Below are 25,346 nucleotides of genomic sequence, written 5' to 3' on the forward strand. Positions count from 1 at the left end.
TTGTCAAATCTCCCACAGATTTTCCCTGCATCTCTCCTGTGTGAACTCTTTACATGGCTGGCGTGCTGTTCTGATAGGAGTGCCGAGTGGCCAGGATGGACTGACTTGTAGCTCTTGGTTAGGTTCATTTAATGATCTGGTCATTCTTCCAGATGTTGTCCCTGAATTATCAAGAACCAGAAAGCAATATACCATCAACTCAGTTACCGTAAACTGAGCTGGGGAAAAGGTGGGGAAAACTTTGAGAATAGTAAGTCTTTGCAAGTCCCTCAAGTAAGGGGAGGAGTGAGTTAAACTGAAAGCTCAAAGGGGAACCATTACTTCTAGAAAAAAAGTGGGTCTCCTGAGGTCTAAATGCTAGCAAGATGCTTTCATCTTTTATATAAGTGGTTTTTATTTTTTGTTTATTTTACTTTTTCTTTTCTTTTTTTAGCTCGTTGGCCGATGTAAGGAGGAGCTGAGTATCTTTGATAGGTATAGGAGCAGTAGGAAGGTTTTTATTTTTCTTTCATGACATTGTTACAGTTTTTTTGGAAGTGTGTCAGGTCAGCTGAGAAGTGACCTGGTGCTCTGACAGATGGGAGTAATAAGATCTTTCACTTCTCCCTGGCAGGTAAAGTATTACCACCTCTGTGCATGGGCCACGGAGAATAACAGACTGTGGGTATGTTTCTTGGTGATTTGCAGGATCCCAAGGTCTAAAATTTCCTGGCCACTGTCCTTTCGTAGAGAGGAAGTCAAAACACATATGCCCTGGCAAAACTTATTAATATGACCATCTTAGTCCCACTGAGTAAAATATGGTTCAGAGCAGAGGATCACTTCCTCAACGCTGTGGCGGGTCAGGTTAGGGACCACAGACTCACTGTAGTTGTTCGTGTGGTCTTTGGCCCTGTTCCAAATTAGTTTATTTTATTGAACAAATACATAGGTAGCACTTACTATATGCTAGATACTATTTTAAATGCTTTACAAATAATCATTCACTTAGTACTTATAACACCTTTGAAGGTAGGTACTATTATTATTATTCCGACAGGTGACACTGAGACACACAGTATAACTAATTTTCTTCGGGTCCTAACAGCTAGTGAGTGGGAGGCAGGATTCAGGCCTACTGAGTCCAGAATTCATGCTCCTAACCTCTATGCTGTGCTGCCTCGAAGTCAGTCATCTGAATTTTTGGTTTCTTTTTGTTTACCATATTGGCTAGGATTAAATTGGGCTATGTGTGACAAAATTTAAAACAACAATGCCTTGAATAAAAGTACGCCTAACTCTCATAGAAGGAGTCTATAGGCTGCTTAGGGCTGGCATGGCAATATGAACAATGTGCCTCCTTCCATCCAGCTGATGGGCCATCCCTAGAATGTGGCTTCCACTACATAATCTAAGATGGCTACTCAGACTGCAGACAACTGGTCTGTTTTTCAGCCAGTTGGAAGGAAAGGACGAGGGAGAGTATGCCCTCTTCCTTCAAGACGTTTCATAGAAGTTGCACCAGACTCTTTTTACATCCCATTGTCCAGAACTTAATTGCAGTAGTGGCTGGGAAGTATAGTCTTTATTTTGCCCCACTAAAAATCAGGAGTCCTATGTCCAAGGAAGAAGGGGGAACAGAGTTTGGGGAAACCAGCTGTTTCTGCCAGAGCTGCTTTTGGAGCTAGAGAGACTAGAAGGTTCTTGGAGATAATAACCCTGATTCCCTTTCCCAATTTAGGATGGTTTCTCCCTCAGGGCGAGCAAATGGGGACCTAGAACAGTAAGATGGAAAAGGCTAGATCAGAAGGCCTGATAGAGAACGCTCATATTACCCTCCTCACTTGTATTATTGTGCTTCTCGTCTTAAGCTCAATCACCTATGAAAATATTTTTAAAGCTTTTTTTATTTTGCGAGGCTAGTAATATTAGATGTTCATATTCCAAGAATCATAGAATAGCATGTGATTCACGAGTTTACTAAGAAGATTAAATGCGATATCCCACATGAAAGCCCCTGGCGTGGTTCCTGTTGCTTAGCAGGGGTTCAGAGTGTTTTGGTTTTTATTAAGTTGTATGCCCACTGACCCCTGGATTAGGCTTTGTTGGACACATGGCATTGAATAAAGCAAAAGTAGCATAATTTTGAGAAGATTTTATGACCACTGAGAATAGTAATTTATTAGCTAACGCTAATTTGTATTTGCTTCAGAATTTTACAGATACTGATCACATGTGCTAGGACCTAGGCCTTGTATCAGTAATATTCAATCTTTTAAACAAACTTATCGACCAAGAGTTTGTCATAAAATGATACAGGTTTTTCTTTTTTCATTTTTCAAATATAAAATTATGTTATAATATTGAATGTGCTTCTTCCAACTACCTGTGCCGTCCCAAGAAATTCTGATGTCCTTACACGTGGTTGAGAGTAACACTGATAGCCTGATAAAGAATAAAGATCTCAAACAGAATAATTATTGTTTTTTACCTAAATGTTAAGAGGCAGTCAAGTTTGTATGTCATCTTTAGATGTAGTTCCTGAGATTTTTTTTTTAATGTTTATTTTTGAGAGAGACAGACAGAGCACGAGTTGGGGAGGGGTGGAGAGGGAGGGAGACACTGAATCCGAAGCAGGCTCCAGGCTGTGAGCTGTCAGCACAGAGCCGGACGTGAGGCTAGAACTCGTGAACCGGGAAATCATGACCTGAGCTGAAGTCAGATGCTCAACTGACTGAGCCACCCAGGCGCCCCTGAGATTTTGAAGCATCATTACTGTCTGTTCTAGGGACCTGTCCCAGACCACAAGTTGTAATGGATGAGGAAGGTTGGGTCAATGGCAGTGGATAGGAAAATAAATACAGGCTAAATCTCTTCTATTGCCTTCTATTTGGATCCCATCTTCTTTTAGGGTCTCATACATTTAGAGTAGCCCATCCCTCTCTTTTCTGAGAGTTAGCATGTAAATAAGGCTTCTTTGCCTAAATAGGCAAGTCAGGCAGTGCTATTTCTATCCAACTACTAATACAGAATGCAGCAGTTCTCAGAGTGGGGCCAAAGGACCTATAGGAATCCTATTAGATGTCCACAGGTCAAAATTATTTTTAATACAATTTTAAGACTATTTGCCATTTTCATTCTCACTTCTGTATACAGAAGTGAGTGGAGATTTCCAGAGGCTACATGATGTGTGATATTGAAACAGACTGAATATTAAGGAAGATGTAAGAATACAGTGGCCTTTTATTAAGCCAGACGCTAGAGAGATTTGCAAAAATGTAAAACAGTGCCTGCCTTCTCACTAAAAATTGTTTCTGAAAATAGTTATTTTTCATAAAAACATATCACTTAGGTTAACATGTAACAGGTCTATTTTTATTATTAAGTTGAATTAACAGTCATAACATTTCAGTTTTAATTTCTAATACAGCAAATGTAGATTTTACATTACCCCCAAAAGTTTTGGGAGTCTTTACTAATTTTTAAGAGTTTAGAGGGATCTTGAGACCAAAATTGTTTGAGAACCATCAGCTTCATGTTTAACAAATTAAACAAAAACTTTTAAAAGTTGTGTCTGTATATTTCACGGTGCAACAGTGAGTGATATGCTTAAACTATCTTTTCTTTTTTTTTAATGTTTATTTATTTTTGAGACAGAGACAACATGAACAGGGGAGGGGCAGAGAGAGAGGGAGACACAGAATCTGAAGCAGGCTCCAGGCTCTGAGCTGTTAGCACAGAGCTTGACGCAGGGCTGGAACTCATCAACCATAAGATCATGACCTGAGCCAAAGTCAGATGCTCAACTGACTGAGCCACCCAGGCGCCCCAAAACTATCTTAAATGTTAGCACAGTATAATACCCTCCTTTTTAGGGCTGCTGGACAGATAGGAGAAATCTGTGAGTTCCAGGTCTCTTAGTATTTGTTGTGGGTTCTGACACCAGCCGGTGAGTGGTCTCTTCCTGTGCAGTTCTGTTTTTATCCCTAGCTTCACTGACTGCTATTGCTTAAACTACCTGTACCTCACCCTCTTTATTAAAGAGGGTTAGTAAGGGGATGTTAAGGAAAGCCTTTTTAAAAATAATGGCATCGGGGTGCCTGGGTGGCTCAGTCAGTTAAGTATCTGACTTTGGCTCAGGTCATGATCTCAGTTCGTGAGTTCGAGCCCCGCATCGGGCTCTGTGCTGACAGCTCAGAGCCTGGAGCCTGCTCCGGATTCTGTGTCTCCCTCTCTCTCTCTCTCTCTGCCCCTCCCCTGCTAGTACTCTGTCTGTCTCTCTCTCAAAAATAAATAAAACATCAAAAAAATATATATTGGCATCAGGAGCTCCTGGGTGGCTGAGTTGGTTGAGCATCCCCGACTCTTGATTTTGGCTCAGGTCATGATCCCAAGGTTGTGGAATCGAGCCCCGTGTCAGGCTCTGTGCTGAGCGTGTATCCTGCTTAAGATTCTCTCTCTCCCCCCACTTCTGCCCCTCTCCTGCTCGCTCTCTCTCTCTCTCTCTCTCTGTCTTTCTAAAGTAAGATAAGATAAAATTACAATGAAATAAAATGAAATAAAATAAAATAAAATAAAAATAGCATCAAACCAAAGCTTACTACTAAATGTAATAAAGAAATTGAAGTTATAGTAGGGAAGAGAGAAGACAGAAAAATTAGGCAGTAGTCATTTTCTTTCTCAACCAAATAATGGTGGGTATCTTTCTAATTTGAATGGTTCTAGAGTTTGTTTTCTGTGAATAGGAGAGTATCCTTGAGTATTCAGGAACACAGTTGAAAATGTGAAGTTCACATTAGCTTTGGAAATTGGGCCCAATGTTGTTATGTATCATTTGGCAAGCCTGTAGTGCTCACACAAATGAGGTACTGAGCAAATGTTAACAGAATTGAATTGAACTGAGGCCACACTTAGTCCTGAAAGGCACTTGTCTTCCTTTCTGCCTAATGTCCTTTGGTTCCTCCATCCTTCCCACCCACCATTCCCCTTTATCCAGTCCACACAGCTTTATTTAATGAAACCTGTGTGATTCCGAGATAACGATGATAACTAATGCTTTTAGAGTTGTTGAAATGCTTTCTGATTCTCTTTATGTTGGAAGGAAATTGAGAAGTTTGAGAGGTCAGTCTGTAAATGATGCTTTGGCTGCAATCTTGGCCTTTGAGTTCTGCTTTGTTTTTTGTTTTTTGTTTTTTTAATTTACATTATTTCCTTTATTTTTTTATTTTTGAGAGAGAGAGAGAGAGAGCGAGAGAGGGGAACAGAGGATCTGAATCAGGCTCTGCACTGACAGCAGTGAGCCTGACACAGGGCTAAAACTCACGAACCTTGAGATGATGACCTGAAGTCATGACACTCAACTGACTGAGCCATCCAGGCACCCCAGAGTTCTGTTTTATTTAATGGAAGTATTTAAGCCTCAGTCTGGGTAGCTGAAAAATCCTACTAGAAAGAATGTCTCAGTCTTCCTTCCACTGGAGACCAGCTTGCTGAACTCCACATTGTACCTCAGTCGAACTGACTGTTGAGTTGTAGGGCATGCCTCAAGTTGTCCTATGGTTTTACTGCCCAGTTCCAGAGAGTTACAATGGACTCATGAGTCATTCTGTGAGTGACAGGAGCCCCTTGCTATTGCTGCTGTCTGGTTCCGAGCCCAGGGTTCCAGGGGGTACAGAGACAAGAAGATTGCTGTCCCTTAGGCCTTTTGCTAGCCATTTTAGATAAGAATGTAATCCTGAAGACTTAGGATATGAATATATGCACTTGACTTTTCCCACTGAATATGTAAGGTTGTTTGTGTTTGAGAATAAATTGATTTCCTTTGGAGGGAGGAGACTTCTGTGTTTTTCTTGCTCTCAAATTCTTGCAAGGCTTCTTGAAAGAACTAGCCTCCAGATGGACCAATTATTGTTGGAGACACGCACCCAGCCAATTCCTAATATGAGTACATACTTAATGCAGGCAGATGGGTGTATGTTTTTTGCTGTGACCTGCCTGTCAGGAAGTGACACCCACAGGAAAATGTCTTATGACCCAGACTAGCTTGAGTTGGCTGTGGGGTGAGGGGAGAGGGAGAGTCATATGATATGAAGATGAATCACTGAGATGGCATATTTACTTTTCTTCCTCTTCTTCATATTTACCAGGTTGGGGACTGGAGGGAATGAGGTAAATGTGAAATAACCTTGGAGGGCTCCCTGGCCTGGGGAAGAAAACCTCAGGAGGGAGGTCCATAGTGTATAGATTGCTTCACTGTCCCATATTCCAAGGACCTCTGAGGATTAAGTTACCACCTGCAAGAGAAGGTGGATTTTAATCTTTGGGGACTCTCATGTCCTGATCTCTTGCTTACCAGAGTTACTTAAAAGAACCCCATTCTAACCAGGTAGCAGATTCTTTTTCCTGTTGTGATTTTTCCCTTCCATTGCTTTATTGGTTTGTCTTTCCTAAACTTTTTAAGGTTTTGTTAATACCCTGCGAGTGGAATAGTAAGGCTGCTAGAGGAAATCAGCCATTGATGGAGTTTCCTTAATCTCATTCCATAATACTTTACTAATTTCCTCTCAACTGATACTTTTTTGAGTCTTTACCTAATTGATGCAGAGCAACAGTTTGTATGAATGTACCTTGGAAGTTGGGCTTTGAGTCCGTTTTACCATGTATACTAGACTTGGCATCTTCTTTGGCCACAGCCCTTTCTGGCACTGGGTCTCTTAGCTGCACACATGAGCTGTATCTTCCTCTTGCAAGCTGGGAAGAAGCTAGTGTCTGTCTATAGCTATTGTCTGCCTGTGCCTTCTCATTTCTTTCTAGAGTCTTGCTGACCTGGTCTATGAGCTCCTCGAATCAATTGCCTTTAACATCCTATTTTTCTTTTCTCTGTGTAGAAGATCATTGCTGTCTTCAAACCCAAGAATGAAGAGCCATATGGGCACCTTAATCCTAAGTGGACCAAGTGGCTGCAGAAGCTATGCTGTCCCTGCTGCTTTGGCCGTGACTGCCTTGTCCTCAACCAGGGCTATCTGTCAGAGGCAGGGGCCAGTCTGGTGGACCAAAAACTGGAACTCAACATTGTACCCCGTACAAAGGTCAGTGACTTGTCTCTCCAGGGAACCTTACTGCCTATCCAGAGTTTTCCTGGGCCTAAGTCCTGCTACATGTTAATGGGGCTTAGGTCCAGGAAGGGCTGTTTATGTCCTGAGTCTAGGGTTCTCAGCCTTTTTGGGGGGGCAGGTAGTAGATTTAGGCTCATGAGTTGATCATCTGATGGAAGCCATCCTGAGAAGGATACGCATAAAATTTTTGCACACAATTCCAGGAAATTCACTGACCCTCTGATGCACACTTATGGGTTCCCTGTGTTTTTCAATCCCTGGTAACTGTAAACTGGTTAGAAACCTAGCTACTTTTATAGCTCATTCTTTTAGATTTCTGAGCTATTCCATGATTTAGAGATAATCTAGAATGGACTAGCTTATGTCAGCTAATCACTATACAAGGTCTGGCAAGGAGGAATCTAGGATGGGATGAGAGTCTGGCTTGAACCTGTGCAGGGAACTGACCTGGAATTCTCATCCATCTTTTTGCTGTGAAATTCTTGTACTTATCTGAACATAGTAAAATCAGGGTCCCAGATCCAGGCAAATCCACACTTAGAATGGATTTGCACATCCCCTATGTTTGTTATAGACTTAGCTGAGGTTCTAAGGGAATAATAATTCCCTCCCCCTCCCCCCAATATGCTGAAATACAGAATTGTTTGCTTGCATTTTCAGGACATTTACTGATGCCAGGCTAAGAATCCCTGTACTGCGGGGTGTTACATGAAACTTTCCAAGAGTTATGAGGGGAAGGAATCTGCTGGTCAGCATATGAACATTCAAGGACACATCATCACCCATTTAGTATGTGGCTACCTCAGGTTTAGTAACAAGCTGGAGCTCTGATTTGATATGCCCTGAGGCTGCAGGAGCATCTTTGTAGCTATGGGCTTTAATCCTCTGAGAATCTGATGAAAGCTATACATCTTGTTCCCAGAAAAAGAATCACATATTTGCAGTTGTTGTTTGCATAGAATTTCAGGGGGATGGTTCATGGACCAGTTGCAATCTACTCATTTACCTTGTAAGGACCATGCCTCTAGCTTAAAAACCCCTGCTTAAGATTTTCTTTGAAGGTTTAGATAGTAGACTGTGGGCAGAGACTGATCAGCAGATAGAAGCTTTCCTTCAAACCTGTTTTTTTCTGTTTCCCAGGGTGTTTTAGAAGAAATTGTGATTGTTGTGGTTGTTTAACTGTCTGCTCCTTTGCCACCGAACTCCAAACAATGAGCCAGCTGGTTTGTAAGTTTGTAGAGGTCAGGGACCATTTCTTGAAATTTCCTCTTATATTCAGCACCTAGCAAAGTGCTGTTTTTATAGGAAGTATTCCATAAGTGCCAGTTGAATCCGTGAGCGAGTATCAAACCAGGAGGGACAATTCTAGAGATCCCCCCGACTCAGGTCCGTGGGGAGAGCGTATGCTTGTAGCTCCCATGGACATCTGATTCATTGCCTGGTCTTGTACAGTTCATTCCTTCCCTCTATGCTTTAGTTCTCTCTGTACACAGAGTTAAATAGCACACTTTGAACATCTTGTATGATAATTAATGCTTTAAAGATCTCCTGCCTAACCAGAATTCCTCCTACTAGGCCCCTCCTAGATTCTAGAAATTGTTTTAAATACTCCTTGCTCAGCACTGTCATTCCCTTTCTTCACTAGGTAAATAGTCAGCGCCTAGCCATGTGCCTGCTCTGCTTGTGCTTCTGGAGTGCAGTGCCTGAGAATCAGAGGTTGAGGCCACATTCTGACTCTGCAGCTTTTTATTGGGTGACTCTTGGCAAGTCACTTAAAACACCCCCATATCCCCTGCTTGCTCAGTTTCCTTACTATAAAAATAGGGATATAAATAGTTCCTACTTTATGGGGCAACTATTAAGATTACACAGGATAATCCGTGTAAAACACGTAGCCTAGTGCCTTTGCACAATATAAACACTCCACACGTCCTAGCCTGTAGTATTTTTATGTCAATGCTAATCATAATAGAATGTTACCCCCCAAAATCCCATTCTTCCCCATCTCTGGTCTTCCTCTGTCCCTATGGAGAATTTTAATGTGGCCTGATGATCTTTTGCATGAGAAAGTCAGCAACAATAAAAAAAATACTTGTCTTCCATGAGACTGAGATGAGCTAGAACGTTGCAAGTTTAACAAAGAGTTGCTAAAGAATAATGAGAGGATGTCTCTCCCCTCCCAGCCTACCCACCCTTGTGACAAGATTCTATCCAGTTGATTAGAGCATCTGTCACTATGGAAACGGGGCTCATGTTGTGATGGAGCTTCAAATAGTAAGGCTCTAGTTCTCATTCAGTAGCTGTCTCTGCTCTGTGTTCCTGTGGGGTTTCAGGTTATGATAGCTTCGTTAATCATACGGAAAAAGTGGGTTGTTACAGAGAACGATAGAAAATAAATCTGACTGGGCGGGGGCGGGGGGGAAGGGTAGTTTATCACTTGAGAAAAGCAAGGGTTGTCACTGTGGAAACTGGCAAGGTAGTCCCTAGGAAAGCCTTTTTTCCCCTTGATTCCTGTGCATGTGTTTCCTCAGCAGAGAATGCCAACTTATAGGAATTTGCACATCCATTTTAGATACTCTGTTAACATTGGATGGACAGATGGATGGGTAAGGAGGGAGGGAATGATTTTGTCCCTAAGATTCATAGGCACAATATTTAGTTATTTGTAATGAGTTCTGCAAGGCTTAGGAAAAGAAAGAATTTTCTTTTAAATTTAATTTTATTTAATTTAGGTATTTATATGCTGAAACTCACTTGTTGCTATCTCCGAAAGAATATGCATTTACTTAATAAATATTACATTCACTTAATAAATATTTAATGAGCATGTACCAAGCACTTTGTTAGGTACCGAGGATGCTAATGTGAATAATATGATCTCTTTTTCCCCAAATCTCTTTAATCTTAAGAGAGAGGTTAGATAAATGAATGGATAATCACAAGACAGTGTGATAAAGGGTGATAATGGACACACATATGGATTGTAGTGATATTACTATAATTTGACAATCAATCGTGGTTATCTTTTTTTTGTTGTTTCATGTTTATTTATTTTTGAGGGAGGTGGGGGGAGGGGCAGAGGGAGAGGGAGATTCAGAATCTGAAGCAGGCTCTGCACTGTCAGCTCAGAGCTTGACGTGGGGCTCAAACTCAAGAACTGTGAGATCGTGACGTGAGCTGAAGTCAGGTGCTTAACCGACTGAGCCACCCAGGCACCCCAACAACCAAGTGTAATATTGGTGGCCCATTAAAAAATGTTTTTTTGAATAGGCAATGCATACATCTAGTGTAGAGATCAGAAGGCACAGTAGGGTAAACAGAGTAGTTCAGCCTCTCTCCCACCTCTTGTCTTCCAGCCACTCTGTTCCTTCCTTGGAGGCAGCTATTAGTACTAGTTTCTTGTATAATATTCCAGATACAGTCTGCATAAATATGCCTATATATAGTAATCTACTAAAAATTAAAACAAGTTTTAATGTTTATATTTATTTATTTATTTGTATTATTATTATTATTTTTTAAAGTAGGCTCCATGCCCAGTATAGAGCCTAACACGGGACCTGAACTCATGACCCTGAGATCAAAACCTGAGCTGAGATCTAGAGGCAGACGCTTAACCTACTGAGCCACCCAGGCGCCCCTAGTGTTTATTTTTTAAATGTGAATAATTGTACATAGTACAAAATTCAAAATTAAATATAAGGGTATGGAGTAAATTACAATTTGTTTTTATGTGGAGAGAAATTAGGTGTCGGGCCCTCTTCTCCTAACCCAGGTGGTGGCCGTATTAGAGGAATTCATGCTAGCTGCTGTAACAAACCCTGGATTTCAGTGGTTTAATGGATCTTGCTCACATAATAGATCCATGCCAGTTAGTCAGCTCTCCTAGATCCCTTGTCACTCCATGTAGTAACGAGAGATCTAAAATCCTTCCATGATGTGTTTTTGCCATCTCAGAGCCCTTCGTTTCCAGCTGCACAGATGGGAGAGTATGAACTAAGGATCATGGGAGATTTTAGGGGCCAGCCCTGCAGATGATATACATATATCACTTTGTCAACATTCCACTGGCCTGAACTAGTGCTTAGAAAGGCTGAGAAGTGCATTCTTTCTGCATGCCCTGGGAGAGGAGCAGCACTGGTGAGCGTCTAGCTGTTCCCTTCCAATGGTATAGTTCTTATACTCGACTGTAACCTAGATATCTCTTCTCTTTCCACTATAGGTAGTGTATCTGGCCAGCGATACCTTCAACTATAGTGCCATTGACCGAGTGAAGTCCAGGGGCAAGCGGCTTGCACTAGAGAAAGTGCCAAAAGTTGGGCAGCGGTTTAATCGCATCGGGCTACCGCCAAAGGTATAAACTGCACATGTAAAGGTGATGATTTATGGTGGCATAACCATCCAAGTGGTGAAACAAGGCACCTAGAGACTTGCATGTGGACATGTGAATAGCCTGCCTCGAGGCTCCTGTCTTCCTCCTTTTTAAGGTTTGGGGAATAATTTTCCAGAGAACAGAACTCCTAACTTCTCACTTTACTCCTCTGGCCCATTTAGATAGGCTTCTTGAATTTGGATTGGGCAAGCATTCCCATGACCTTTTTCTGACATAAACTCCACAGTGCCTTATGGGCGACTTGGCTTACTCCTGGGCTCTTTGGACTTGAGCTACAGGGAAGTCTCTTTATTCCTCCTCTTTGGCTGCAGGTTGGTTCATTCCAGCTCTTTGTTGAAGGCTACAAAGACGCAGACTACTGGCTACGGCGTTTCGAAGCAGAACCTCTCCCTGAGAACACTAACCGGCAACTACTGCTGCAGTTCGAGCGGTTGGTGGTGCTGGACTACATCATCCGCAACACTGGTGAGCAGCTGTGGGCGGTCCCGGTGTGCTAGACGGCTGGGAGGCGCGGGGAGGCCTGGAGGCCTGCCGAGCTCCATGCCCGAGTGCCTTCTCGGGATGAGGTTTGTCTGTGAGTCAGAAGGGCCTCGAAAATAGGTTGCCAAGACACGCTTTGTCCAGTTGTGCAGTTACCAGAGGTAATGAGTCCTGGAGCCAGTAGTGCATTTTATCTTAGCCTGTTTCCCAGTCCCAGACAGAAGACACATTGGCCCTTCCGAAGCAACATCGAGAGTACTTTTGTCCTTGATCCCTAGTCACTCAGAGTAGCAAGACCCATCGTAGGACAGTTTTGTCTTTAAATACCTCATGTGCGTCGACTCATACGGTAGTTGTCATTTGGTGACTGACTTATTTCACTTAGCATATGCCCCTAAGGCTCATTCATGTTGCGGCATGCATCAGAATTTCTTTCCTTTTTAAGGCTGAATAATATTCCATTGTGTGCATATACCATATTTTGCTTATCTATCCATCGATGGACACTGGGGTTGCTTCCATGTTTTAGCTATTGTGAATGATACTGCTATGAAAGTGGGTGAACAGATATCTTTGAGACACTACTTTCAGTTATTTTATATATATACTCAGAGGTGGAATTACTGGATCATATGGCAGTCCTGTTGAATTGTTTCGTTTTCCTCCTTTTTTTTCTTTTGAGAGAGTGTACACGTGTAAGAGGGGGAGGCGCAGAGGGAGAGGGAGAGAGAGAATCTTAAGCAGGCTCCATGCCCAGCTCAGAGCCTGACACAGGGCTCAATCTCATGACTGTGACATCATGACCTGAGCTGAAATCCAGAGTCAGATGCTCAACCAGCTGAGTCACCCTGGTGCCCCTGTTTAACTTTTTTTTAATTGAAGTATAGTGACCTATGCTTAGTCTTTGGAGGAACTGCCATACTGCTTTCCATTCCAGTGCACCATTTTACATTACCTCCAGTGTTGGACAGCGTTCCAGTTTCTCCACCTCTTCATCACTGTGTCATTTTCCAGGTTTTGTTTCCTTTTGTTTTTATCTTTATTTATTTATTTTTTTTAAAATTTTTAATTTTTAATTTAATTTGATTTAATGTTATGTTATGTTATGGTTATGTTATGTTATGTTATGTTATGTTATGTTATGTTATGTTATGTTATGTTATTTGAGAGACAGAGCATGAGCAGGGGAAGGGCAGAGAGAGAGGGAGACACAGAACCCAAAGCGGGCTCCAGGCTCTGAGCTGTCAGCACAGAGTCCGATCCGGCACTCAAACCCACAAACCGTGAGACCATGACCTGAGCCGAAGTCAGACTCTTAACCGACTAAGCCACCCAGACACCACTCCTTTTGCTTTTAGATCACAGTCATCCTAATAGGTATAAGGTGGCATATCATTGTAGTTTTGATTTGCGTTTCCTAATGATTAGTGATGTTGTGAACATCTTTTCATGTACTTTTTGGCCATTTGCATATCTTTGGAGAAATAACTATTCAAGTCCTTTACCCATCTTTGAGTCAGGTTGTTTTGTTGTTGAGTTGTAGGAATTCTTTATATATTCTGGACATTAATTCCATCTCAGATACATGACTTGCAAATATTTCCTCACATTCTGTGGGTTGCCTTTTTATTCTGTTGGTAGAATCTTTTGATGCAACTAATTTTTATTTTTTTAATTATTTTTTTAAGTTTGTTTATTTTGAGAGAGAGAGGGACAGAGCACAAGCGGAGAAGGGGCAGAGAGAGAGGGAGGGAGAGAATCCCAAGTAGGCTCTGTGCTATCAGTGCAGAGCCCATCTCAGGGCTCAGTCTCACGAACCATGAGATCATGACCTGAGCCAAGATCAAGAGTCACACACTTAACCAACTGAGCCACCTCAATGAAATTAATTTTAAAGTTTTCATGAAGTCCAGTTTGTCTATTTCTTAATTTTTGTCTGTGCCTTTGGTGTCATATGTAGGAAATTACTGCCAGATCTAATGCCATGAAGCTTTTGTCTTACATTTTTGTCTTAAGAATTTTATAGTTTTTGGTCTTAGATTTAGGTCATGGATGAATTTTGAGTTAATTTTTTGTGTATGATGTGAGGTAAGGGTCCAACTTCATTTTCGGTGTGTGGATATCCAGTTTCCCCAGCACCATTTGTTTATAAGACTGATTTTCCCTGCTGAAGGGTCCTGTCACCCTTGTTGAAAACGATTTGATCACATATGCAAAGGTTTATGTCTAGAATCTATTGTTTTACATTTATCTATTTAATTTATCTATATGTTTGTCTTTATGCTAGTACCACACTATTGTGATTACTATAGCTTTGTAGTAAGTTTTGTAATAAATATAGTTTATAGTAAGCTTGAAAGTTTTGGAGGAAGTATGAGTCCCCCAGCTTTGTTCTTCTCTTTCTGGATTGCTTTGTCTATTTGGGGTCCCTTGAGATTCCATATGAATTTTAGGATGAGTTTTTCTGTTTCTGCAAAAAACATCATTGGGATTTTGATAGTAATTGCATTAGATCTCTAGATTGCTTTGAGTAATATTGACATCTTAACAGTATTGAGTCTTCCAGTGTATAAACATGGGGTGTCTTTCCATTTATTTATGTCTTCTTTAATTTCTTTCAGCAATGTTTGTAGTTTTGTTTTTTATTTTTTGTTTTTTGTTTTTGAGAGGGCAAGTGGGGGAAGTGGCAAAGAGAGGGAGACAGAATCCCAAGGCAGGCCCCGAGCTGCCAGTGCAGAGCCTGTCACAGGGCTCGTACCCATGAACCATGAGATCATGACCTGAGCCAGAAGTCAAGAGTGGGCACCCCGGCGCCCCTTGTCGTTTTTATTATACAAGTCTTTCACCTCCTTGGTTAAATTAATTCTTAAGTATTTTATTCTTTTTGATGCTAAGTGGAATTGTTTTCTTAATTTGCTTTTTTGGATTGCTCATTGTTGGTAAATAGAAATGCAAATGATTTTTGTGTGTTGACTTTGTATTCTGATACTTTGCTGAGTTTACTTATTAGTTCTGGTGTTTTTCTGGTATGTCATCTTTAGACTTTTCTATATATAACATCATATCATCTGCAAACAGATAATTTTACCTCTTTCTTTCAAATGTGGATGTCTTTTATTTCTTTTTCTTGCATAATTACTGTGGTCTTCCAGTATTGTGTTGGACAGAAATGTTGAAAGTGGGCATCCTTGCCTTGTCTAGATCTTAGAGAAAAAGCTTTTAGTCTTTTACCATTGAGTATGATGTTTGCTGTGAACTTTTCATTTATGACTTATATTGAGGTAGTTTTCTTCTATCCCATTTTAAGTGTTTTTATTATGAAAAGATATTGAATTTTGTCAAATGCTTTTTCTGCATCAGTTGAGATGATCATGTGCGATTTTTATCCTTCATTCTGTTAATGTGGTATATCACACTGATCAATTTTCATATGTTGAACCATATTTACTTTCCAGCAATAAAACCCACTTGGTCATGGTATAAAATCTTTCTAATAATGTTGCTGATTTCAGTTTGCTAGTATTCTGTTGAGGATTTTTGCATCAATATTTGTAAGAGATATTGGTCTGCAGTTTTCTTGTAGTATCTTTGTTGGGTATTGGTATCAAGGTAAGGCTGGTCGCATAGAATGAGTTTAGAATGTTGCCTCCTCTTCAAATTTTTGAAAATTTTGAGGAGAATTGGTGTTAGTTCTTCTTTAAGTGTTTGGTAGACTTTACCAATGAAGCCATCAGGTCCAGGGCTATTGTTTGTCAGGAGACTTTTGGTTACAGATTCAGTCTCCTTACTGGTTATAGTCTATTCTGATATTCTATTTCTGCATGATGTAGTCTTGGTAGATTTTGTGTTTCTAGGAATTTGTCCATTTCATCTAGGTTTTCCAGTTTGTTGGCATACAGTTTCCTATAGTTCTCTCTCTCTTTTTGATTTAGAAAGAGCGTAATGGGGAGGGGTAGAGGGAGAGGTAGAGAATCTTAAGCAGGCTCCATACCTAATGCAGAGCCCCATGTGGGGCTCTATCTCATGACCTTGAGATCATGACCTGAGCCAAAATCAAGAGTCTGACATTTAACTGACTAAGCCATCCAGGCTCCCCTATTATAGTACTCACTTAAAATCCTTCTTATTTTGGTAGAATTGGTAGTAATGTCCCTACTTTTGTTTCTGATTTTAGCAATTTCAGTCTTGTATATTTTTTTCTTAATCTAAATAGCTAAAAGTTTATCAGTTTTATTCATTCAGTGAAACAATTGTTATATTTTAGTTTTAGAACATTTAGTTTATGTATAATGTACATATAGATGAAAATCTACCATCTTATGTGCTTTCTATGTTTGTGCCTTTTTTTTCTTCCCCTTCTTCCACTGATCTTTTTTCCCCTCTTTCTTGCTTTCTTTTAAATTATTTTATACTTATTTCATTTCTCCCCTCTTTTAGCTCAGAAGCTGTATACTCTTTTCTTTTTTTTCTTTTCTTTTTTTTTTTGGTGTTACTCTAAAGATTACCATGTGAATCCTTGATTTCCCAAAATCTAATACTAATTGGTAGAAACCCTTAGCTTCATTTACCTATCTCCAGACTTTTATACTATAAATGTCATATGTTTTAATCATATATGCATATATATGTATATGTGTCTGCATGTATGTGCATATGTAAAACCACATTTCTATAAAACTATTAAGATGGTATTGTCATTATTGTTACTGTTATTAATATAATTATGGAGACTTTTGAGCATATACAAATAAGCAGAATAGTGAACCTGCATGAACTGGTTATTCCGGCCTTAACAATCATTGGTCCATGACTAATCCTGTCCCATTCACACTTCCATTTAGTTACCTTCTTTTATTATTTTAAGGTAATTTCAGGTATAAATTTAATCCTAATTATTTCAGTATGTGTCTAAAAGACAACTCTTTTAAAAAAATACTATTACACTCCAACAAAACTAATAATAATTATCTAGATTTACTAATATATTTACCCATTTTATTGCTCTTTAAATCTTCCTGTATCTCCAAGGTTCTATTTGGGATAATTTTCTTTTGACTTAGAGAATATTTTAGCACTTGTCTGCTGGTGATGAATTTTGGTTTTGTTTGTCTGAAAATGTCATTATTTCACCTTCATTTTTTGAAGGCTATTTTTGCTGGGTATAGAATTTGGGATTGGCAGCTATTTTCTTTCAGTAGTTAAAAAAACAAATATTCCATTGTCATCTTACTCCCATGATTTCTGTGGAGAAGTCACTTGTCCTTGTATTATTGCCGTTTATTTGAAGGTAATCTCTCTTTTTCTCTAGCTCTTTGTGAGATGTCCCCTGTAGTTGGTTTTCAAAATTTTTACTACAATATGCTTGGTATAGTTTTATTTGTATTTATCCTATTAGGGATTCAGTTTTCCTTGAATCAACAGTTTGACCTTTTGTCACTTTTGGAAGATTCTCAGCTATTCTCTCTTTAAATAATTATTTCCGCCCATTTTTTCCTCCACTCCTTCTGAGAATCCAGTCACATTTTTCCTGGGTGCTTTGTTTTGCTCTTTTCTTATGACCTGTCTTTCAGATCATTACTTCTGTCTTTGGCACAGTCTAATGGTAAACTCATCTATTGAGTTCTCAATTTGGTAACCATATTTTTCAGTTCTTGAATTTCTATTTGATTCTTTTTTATGGTCTTGTTTTCTACTAATATTATCAATCTTGCCTTTTATCTTCTTAAATAGTAAGGATTTTATGTTAAATATTTAAGAGCCTGTATCTTCATTGTTTGGAGCCCCTCTAGGTTTGTTTTAATTTTCTGTTTCCTTTGTTTTTAGCCATGTCATCCTGTCTCTTTACCTAGTTATTTTGATTGTCAGATATTATATATCAAAAATGGTAAAAATATTTGGAGGCCTAGGATGCAGAAAGTAGTAGAAGATGTGTAGTGCATCTGTGTAGAAGATGATGTTTGTTTTGGCAAGCAGCTAAGGGTACCAGCAATCCAGATTCACTTTAATTTCAGGTATTAAAGGGAAACTCTGCTTAGTTCCAAGGTGTAGTCCTTCAGGTTTCAACCCAAAGCATGGGTGATTTACGAGGGTCTCCTCCCTGTATCAGTCACTGGACTATGATTTTTTCTCCCTAGCTTCACAAGACTATTAGAACACTGTTCTTCTACCTCTCAACCTCTTAGCCACCTCTTCCCAAATCAGCAGGTGCTCTAGGAGAAAAGAAGCCACAAATGCTAGACTCTTCTGTCTGAATTTCCTTTCTCTCCCAGATCTTGACATTTTAACTCTTAATGGACTTATTCAAACCTCTGATAAAGAGATCTAAAAATATTTTATTGGGACGCCTGGGTATCTTAGTTGGTTGAGCGTCTGACTCTTGATTTCAGCTCGGGTCATGGTCCCAAGCTCGTGGGATTGAGCCCTGTGTCCACACCTAGCATGGTGCCTGCTTAAAATTCATTCTTTCTTTCTTTCTTTCTTTCTTTCTTTCTTTCTTTCTTTCTTTCTTTCTTTCTTTCTTTCTTTCTTTCTCTTTCTTTCTTTCTCTCTCTCTTTCTTTCTTTCTCCCTCCCTCCCTCCCTCCCTCCCCCTCCCTCCCCTGCTCACACACTCTACAAAATAAAAATTAAAAAAATAAAAATACTTTATCAATGTTTTCTAGTTGTTCTCAGTGGAATGATTGGTCCAAGTGTCCAAAATATGTAGTCCATTATTACTGAAAGTGAAAATCACCCCAGTTTTTTCTAACATCATGTTTCTGTTCACAGATCGAGGCAATGACAACTGGCTGATTAAATATGACTGTCCAATGGATAGTTCTAGCTCTCGGGTAAGAGGTTGATCTATGTCTTGAAGAAGAGGATGAGGTAGTGTATATGCATAATGTAGAAGCATATAATAATCAGAAATTAGGTCATATAAGTTGAGAAGAATCAGGATAGCACATGTGTTTAAAATTGATAGGTTAATATTTGATAGAGGTTTTCTCAATCTGTTTTTTTTTATTTAAATTTTTTTTAATGTTTATTCATTTTTGAGAGACAGAGTGTGAGGGGGGAGGGGCAGAGAGAGAGAAAGACAGACAGAATCTGAAGCAGGCTCCAGGCTCTGAGCTGTCAGCACAGAGTCCGATGTGCGGCTCAAACCCACGAATTGTGAGATCATGACCTGAGCCAAAGTCAGATGCTTAACTGTCTGAGCCACCCAGGCACCCCTCTCAATCTGTTTTTTAAGGAATATCCTATTGAATAATGTTAATAGAGGTAGAAGAAAATTCGAAATAAGTTTGGAATATATTACATACTTTATGCTTTTCTTGGAGATTCACATTGCATAGTAGTGTAGTAAAGGTCTGAGAAGTAGTCCATTAAATTAACCTATTTAATTTTGTTTGGCCCATGATTTCTAAACTTTTTAGAATACTTTTCTCACAATAGACCATAATTCCACAGAACCATCAGTTTAGAAAAAGCCGCTTCCTGCAATTTCCCTTACTCTCTCATTGCTTTCATATTCTACCATGCTTTTCTAGTCCTGCTCAGGCTGCACATTAAAAAAAAAAAAAATTTAGTGGAATAGGAGAATGAGGTTGACTTCTATCCTTATAGTAGTTTTTTTGTCTAGCGTTTATTTTTATTTTTAAAAAAAAAAATTTTTTTTAATGTTTATTTATTTTCGAGACAGAGAGAGACACAGCATGAACGGGGGAGGGGCAGAGAGAGAGGGAGACACAGAATTGGAAGCAGGCTCCAGGCTCTGAGCCATCAGCCCAGAGCCCGACGCGGGGCTCGAACTCGCGGGCCGTGAGATCGTGACCTGAGCTGAAGTTGGAAGCTTAACCGACTGAGCCACCCAGGCGCCCCTGTCTAGCTTTTAATATAATTGACATATAACATTGTACAGGTTTAAGATGTACAACGTAGTGATTTGATGAATGTATATTTTGCAAAATGTTTATTTACCACAGCAAGGTTAGTTAACACATCCTCATAGTGTTTTTACTTTCTTCTCTAATAGTGGTTTTCATATTTTGTACATATCAGAATTACCTGGAAGCCTTATTAAAAATAGCACAGATTCTTCAAGGCTTTCCCCCACTAGGTCTGGAGTAAAACTTAGGATTCCGCACTTTTAATAAGGTACCCTAGGGGATTCTGATGCCAGTATCCTGGACCCACAATCCCTGTTTCTGTGATGGCACCTGTGAGCCTGAGGCATGGAGCCAGGTAGACAGTCATGGGAGTGTCTGACAGGCCATCACAGGTAGCCCGCCCCACTCTTTGCATTCGGCTCTTGTCCTTTTCCTTTTCACCTGTCCCTGAAATGGCAAGAAACTCTCTTGTGCAAGAGTAACCAACTGTTATCTTCCATGGTCCTCTTATCTCATGGCAAAATGTGGTCACCAGTAAAGTAGCATCTGGTCCAGGTCTACAGAAAAGGATTTTGGCTGGCTGAATTTGATTTTTCTTTTTCCTTTTCATACTCTCAGGACTCTCACTGCCTTTTCCTAGGAAGAAAGGCTTAGAGTTACCTTTTGTTATTGTCAGTTTCCTTCTTAAGGAGGGCTGTGGCAACTCCTGGGGAAGTGTACCTTTTCTTAGATAAGGAACTCTGAGAACCTTAAATAAGCCAAGTCAGAGGTGCCATAAATGTACTAAGCTCAGGTAACTATGGAAGCCAGTTCAGAGGTTGAATAAGGATTGGTGCCTGAGGGGGTTGGGTTGGGCTACTTTGCTACTACTTTAAAGGGCCTGAGACAGGTGGGACCCTAAGTATTTTGTCTTTCCTTGTTCTTCAGGACACAGACTGGGTGGTAGTGAAGGAGCCTGTTATCAAGGTGGCTGCTATCGACAATGGGCTGGCTTTCCCTCTGAAACACCCTGACTCCTGGAGGGCATGTAAGTCTCAAGACCATTGTGATCTGGCTTTTTCTTGCTCTTCTCAATTTTTTCATCTATGGGGTGAAGATAATAATACCTCTACCACAGGATTGTTCTAAGAAGTTGTAGAATGACGCAGCTCATGCATTTAGCACAGTAGCTGACACGTGGGGCAAGTACTGCCAAACGCAAGCTACTCTTGTCATTTTTGCCTGACATTAGTCCTGTTAGAAGCACAGAGTTGAATTTTCTCATCTGTGCTTTGCATTTTTCTCATTTTTTCTGAGGACTATCTTATTATAATTTATTCTATTTGTGTTTCTAAATATAAGCTGTCGTCAATGTTTTCTGTCTTCCTTGGTGACATCCTCGAAGCCAGCCCCTGCCCTGGTAATAACTGAGAAACTCTTAGAAAAAGAAAGGGAGATACAAGTAGAGGGTCACTAGCCCCTTTGCAGTACCAGTGTGTCTTTTCAGAAGGCGCATCTCAATGTCTCGTTGGTAGATAACTAGAAGTAACTAGAAGGTCATGTGATGTCCGGGAAAGAGTACAAGCTCTGGGATTTGGCAATCCTGGGTTTGAATCCTAATTCCTTCGCTTACTCTTTAGGCTTTAGGATTAACAGCCCTGGTGACATTTCTTTTCTGTCCTATGTCAAGTAAGAGGGCTGTTCTACCTTTGGCAGTGCTCTGATAGGTGGAGGACAGAGATGGGCAGCTTTGTTTTTTGCTTTTCTTCTTTTCAGATCCCTTTTACTGGGCCTGGTTGCCCCAGGCAAAAGTCCCGTTCTCTCAGGAGATCAAAGATCTGATTCTTCCAAAGATATCGGACCCTAACTTCGTCAAGGACTTGGAGGAGGACCTATATGAACTCTTCAAGGTTAGCCCTGGGAACCTCAACCTTGTAACTATATGGAAGAAGGAATTTCTAATGGCTTTTCTAACGGGTCCTGATACAAGCCAAGAGAGAATGGCTAACACTCTTCTGACTTGTGTCGGCCAATGAAGAGCAAACAAAATTCCCACATGTGGGCATCAAGACCTAGTTCGGGTTGGTTTGAAAAAAATTGACAGCCGTGATGAATCAACGTGGGTTTGTCTTGCGTGTCACGGGGCTGCAGTGTATCTGTAGAGCTCGCCTTTTCCAATGGAGCACTAGAGGCCGGAGTTCTACACAGTTCATAATGAGACTCGGGACAAGATATTCACTTGTTCTTTCTTTCCTCACCCGTGAAACAGAGAGTTCTTAGGGTGGTAGCTAACTTCACTAAGCCTCATAAACCTCATGTAAGTTTTCTTCACTAGAAAGTTTTTAATCGGGGGAAGAAAGTGGGTTCTTCTGAGAGATTCACGCAGGTTCCGTCTCCTGCCCTTTTGCAGAAAGATCCTGGTTTCGACAGGGGCCAGTTCCATAAGCAGATTGCTGTCATGCGAGGACAGGTAAGCCTGGGACTTCCTCCTGTTGTCATCCCCGGACTCTCTCCGGGAGGGTTATATGCTCATGCTGAGTAAATGTAAAGCTTGTGTTTTACACCCTTTTAGTCTATGCCGTACATATTTGTGACTCTGACTTACCACATGGGTGAGGAAAGGTAGCCCTTTCAAATCTCCCACTTCTTCCACGGTGTCCAGTGCTTGGTGAGGCATTTATTATGAGCTCAGCTCTGTGCCTGTTGCTGGCTAGTTCATTGGTAAATTTACCCAGCGGCCCCTGTCTTCAAGTTGCTCAAGGCAGGCCATAGGCCTTGGTGGTTAAGAGCCAGCCTCTGGAGTCCTTCTTCACTACTTACAACCCCTGTGGACTTGGGCCAGAGCCTCGGTTTCCTTGTTTATAAAATGTGACAATAATAATTCCTTGCAGAGTTGGCCAAAGGATTACATAAGATAAATGCATATCAAGTGTTCAGTAAAAATAATTACCTAGCATGTGGTTAGCACTCATATATTGACCGTGGTTATAATTTTTGTTGTTATCGTTATAAGTTGTATTATTTCTTCTTTCTCCACTTTACCTTCAAAGAGAGCTAAGGAAACCCCTAGGGCATTCATTGTTGATCTTCAAAAGTAAAGACTGCCTGAAAAATTGTTTTAAAGCTCTGTAGAGCACTGACATTCTGCTTATCACTTTGATATTTTCTTTCTTTCTTTTTAATGTTTATTTATTTTTGGGGGGACAGAGAGAGAGAGTGTAAGTGGGGCAGAGAGGCAGAGGGAGAGAGAGGATCCCAAGTAGTCTCCGTGCCCAGGGCAGAACCCAACATGGGACTCAAACCCATGAACCATGACCTGAGCGAATATCAAGAGTCAGATGCTCAACCAACCAAGCTGCCCAGGCGCCCCAACTTTAAAGTCTTAAAGACATCTGGGATGGCATAGTGGGATGACTTAGTGGACACAGTGCCTGTGTTTGAATCCTGGCTCTGTCATTTATTGGCTCTGTCATTTATTGGTGAGGTCTTGGAGAAGTTGTTTAATCTCTCCTCCTTTTAGTGTGTCCATATGTAACATGGGGTTAATAATAGCTCCTATCTCATAGGGTTATTATGAGATCAATGGTTTAGAGTAGTACGTGGTGTATTGAAGTAATCAATATGTATTAGCGGTTTTGATTATGATTTTGTGTGCAGAAAAGGTAGGTTCTCACATCTTTAAAGGTCAAGAAGGTCTTTCCAGTCATAATTATGCATTTACCTCTACCTACCATTTAGGTAAAGGCTTCTTGTGAGAGCAACTCTTGGGCTTACTGAGTTCATGTTTCCTTGGAAGTGGGATGTACAGAGGTTTTAAGAGCTGCAGTTATTATAGCTGCTTGAATACCAGTGACGTGGTCTTCCTCCATTTCCCAAATAATGTAAGGGCCCAGTTAAGCTGGCAGAATTTTTGGAGACCTTAAAAGCCACATGATGTACTGTGGTATTATGGAACTCAGCATAAAGGAATGAACTTCTCAACCTCGTGTAGGCTATGCCTCTGTCCCTATTATACTATCTTCTCTAATCCCTTTCCAGCTCAGTCCCTTGCCAAAACCATAGCAACCCTCCTCTCATCATATCGGTCAGGGCCGTTATCTAGAGTGGCAAAAGGGGGTGGGGGGTGGGGTGGGGTGGGAGAGTACAATTTTATCTTTCTCTCTGTCTTGTGCCCTTAATGTCCTTTGAGGGCCTTTTGGCCTCTTACGACTTAGAGTGCCTCCCTCTCAACACCGTAAGTTTCCATGAGCATCAGCTCATTTCAGCAGGTAGGTGGCCAATATATCGGTCACATCCTTACTTGCTTACCAGTCACACACAACGAGGCAAGACGAGCCGCCGCGTTGCAGAAATCTGACATACCACAGGGAAAGGAGGTCACAACCCTTTCTGTACCTGAGCTGTAATCACAGAGTGCCTATATGAGGGCCCTCAGCCAAAGGGGAAGAGTAAAGACCTTCCAGAGAGCTGGAGTTGGATGCCAGTTGTTACTGAAAGACTTTGCACCAGATGTTAGATCTACTGCGGGGTCTGAGGGAAAGCCTCTTTAAATGGCACTTTCAAAGATTTTATCCTTTAGCTTTATGTGCTACAGAATATGTGCTATCGATTTCTTGTCAGCTTTTTAATTTGAAGAATTTCAAACCTTAGTAAAGTAGGATCTTCTCCTAGATTCACCGGTTATTATAGTTAGCCATGCTTGCTTTATCTCTGTATCTATTTGCTTGTATCTCTATAGGTTATCTATCTGAGGAATATCTATCTCTACAAATGTATCTGATTTCTCTCTTTAATATAACTGTATAATTTGTCTCTCTCTAGATAGATAGATTGATACATTTTATTTTTGGCCAAATCTTTTGAAAGTAAGCTGTAGATAATTTGACATTTTACCCCAAATAACTTCAGCATGCATAAAAGGCAGCTTGTAACCCAGAGAATAATAGGGGAAGCACAGGAAGAACCAGCCAGGGCAGGTTTAAAATTCTCTGTCCCTTGGGGCGCCTGGGTGGCTCTGTGAGTTAAGTGTCCAACTCTTGGTTTCGGTTCAGGTCATGATCTCATGGTTCATGGGTTCAAGCCCCTCATTGGGCTCTGTGCTGACAGCATGGAGCCTGCTTGGGATTCTCTCTCCCTCTCTCTCTGCCCCTCCCTCCCCAAATAAAGTAAAGAAACTTAAAAAAAAAATCCTGCCTCTTAAGTTGGGTGGTTTCCTACATAATTCACTCCAATTCCATTTGAAACTCCTTTTCGTTCTCTACCCAGAGTTTGTGCTCAAGGCTCTTTGAAGCAGTGGAGGACGCTGACAGATACTAAAACAATGAAGTAAAACAGAATTAATTACAGATAGGATCCACTTCTGACTTCTCACCTCTGTTTCAGGTGTATCTCTGCCTCTTCATGGGCAGCGTTTGCAGGCCAGGGATATTTGTGGCTTAAAGGCCGTGTGTCTCTGTGATTTGAGGGTCCAGCCTTTCTTACCCTCCCCTCTGTCTGTGGCCTGACCATGAAAATCTTCAATATCTGGCGG

At 40.7% G+C, this 25,346-nt stretch overlaps 1 protein-coding gene across 1 annotated transcript in view; it reads left to right on the forward strand.

Annotated features, from left to right (window-relative positions):
- PI4K2A (phosphatidylinositol 4-kinase type 2 alpha) overlaps window positions 1-25,346 on the forward strand; it is a 32,505-nt gene that overhangs the window by 1,789 nt on the left and 5,370 nt on the right. Inside the window, exons 2-8 of the mRNA XM_007080265.2 lie at window positions 6,867-7,067; window positions 11,317-11,448; window positions 11,799-11,952; window positions 18,735-18,796; window positions 20,765-20,864; window positions 21,593-21,726; window positions 22,227-22,286. Of these exons, the coding sequence (XP_007080327.2) occupies window positions 6,867-7,067; window positions 11,317-11,448; window positions 11,799-11,952; window positions 18,735-18,796; window positions 20,765-20,864; window positions 21,593-21,726; window positions 22,227-22,286 (843 nt within the window). The remainder of the gene's footprint in view (window positions 1-6,866; window positions 7,068-11,316; window positions 11,449-11,798; window positions 11,953-18,734; window positions 18,797-20,764; window positions 20,865-21,592; window positions 21,727-22,226; window positions 22,287-25,346) is intronic.

The sequence above is a fragment of the Panthera tigris genome, chromosome D2 (assembly GCF_018350195.1).
Source record: "Panthera tigris isolate Pti1 chromosome D2, P.tigris_Pti1_mat1.1, whole genome shotgun sequence".
NCBI classification, from domain to species: domain Eukaryota; kingdom Metazoa; phylum Chordata; class Mammalia; order Carnivora; family Felidae; genus Panthera; species Panthera tigris.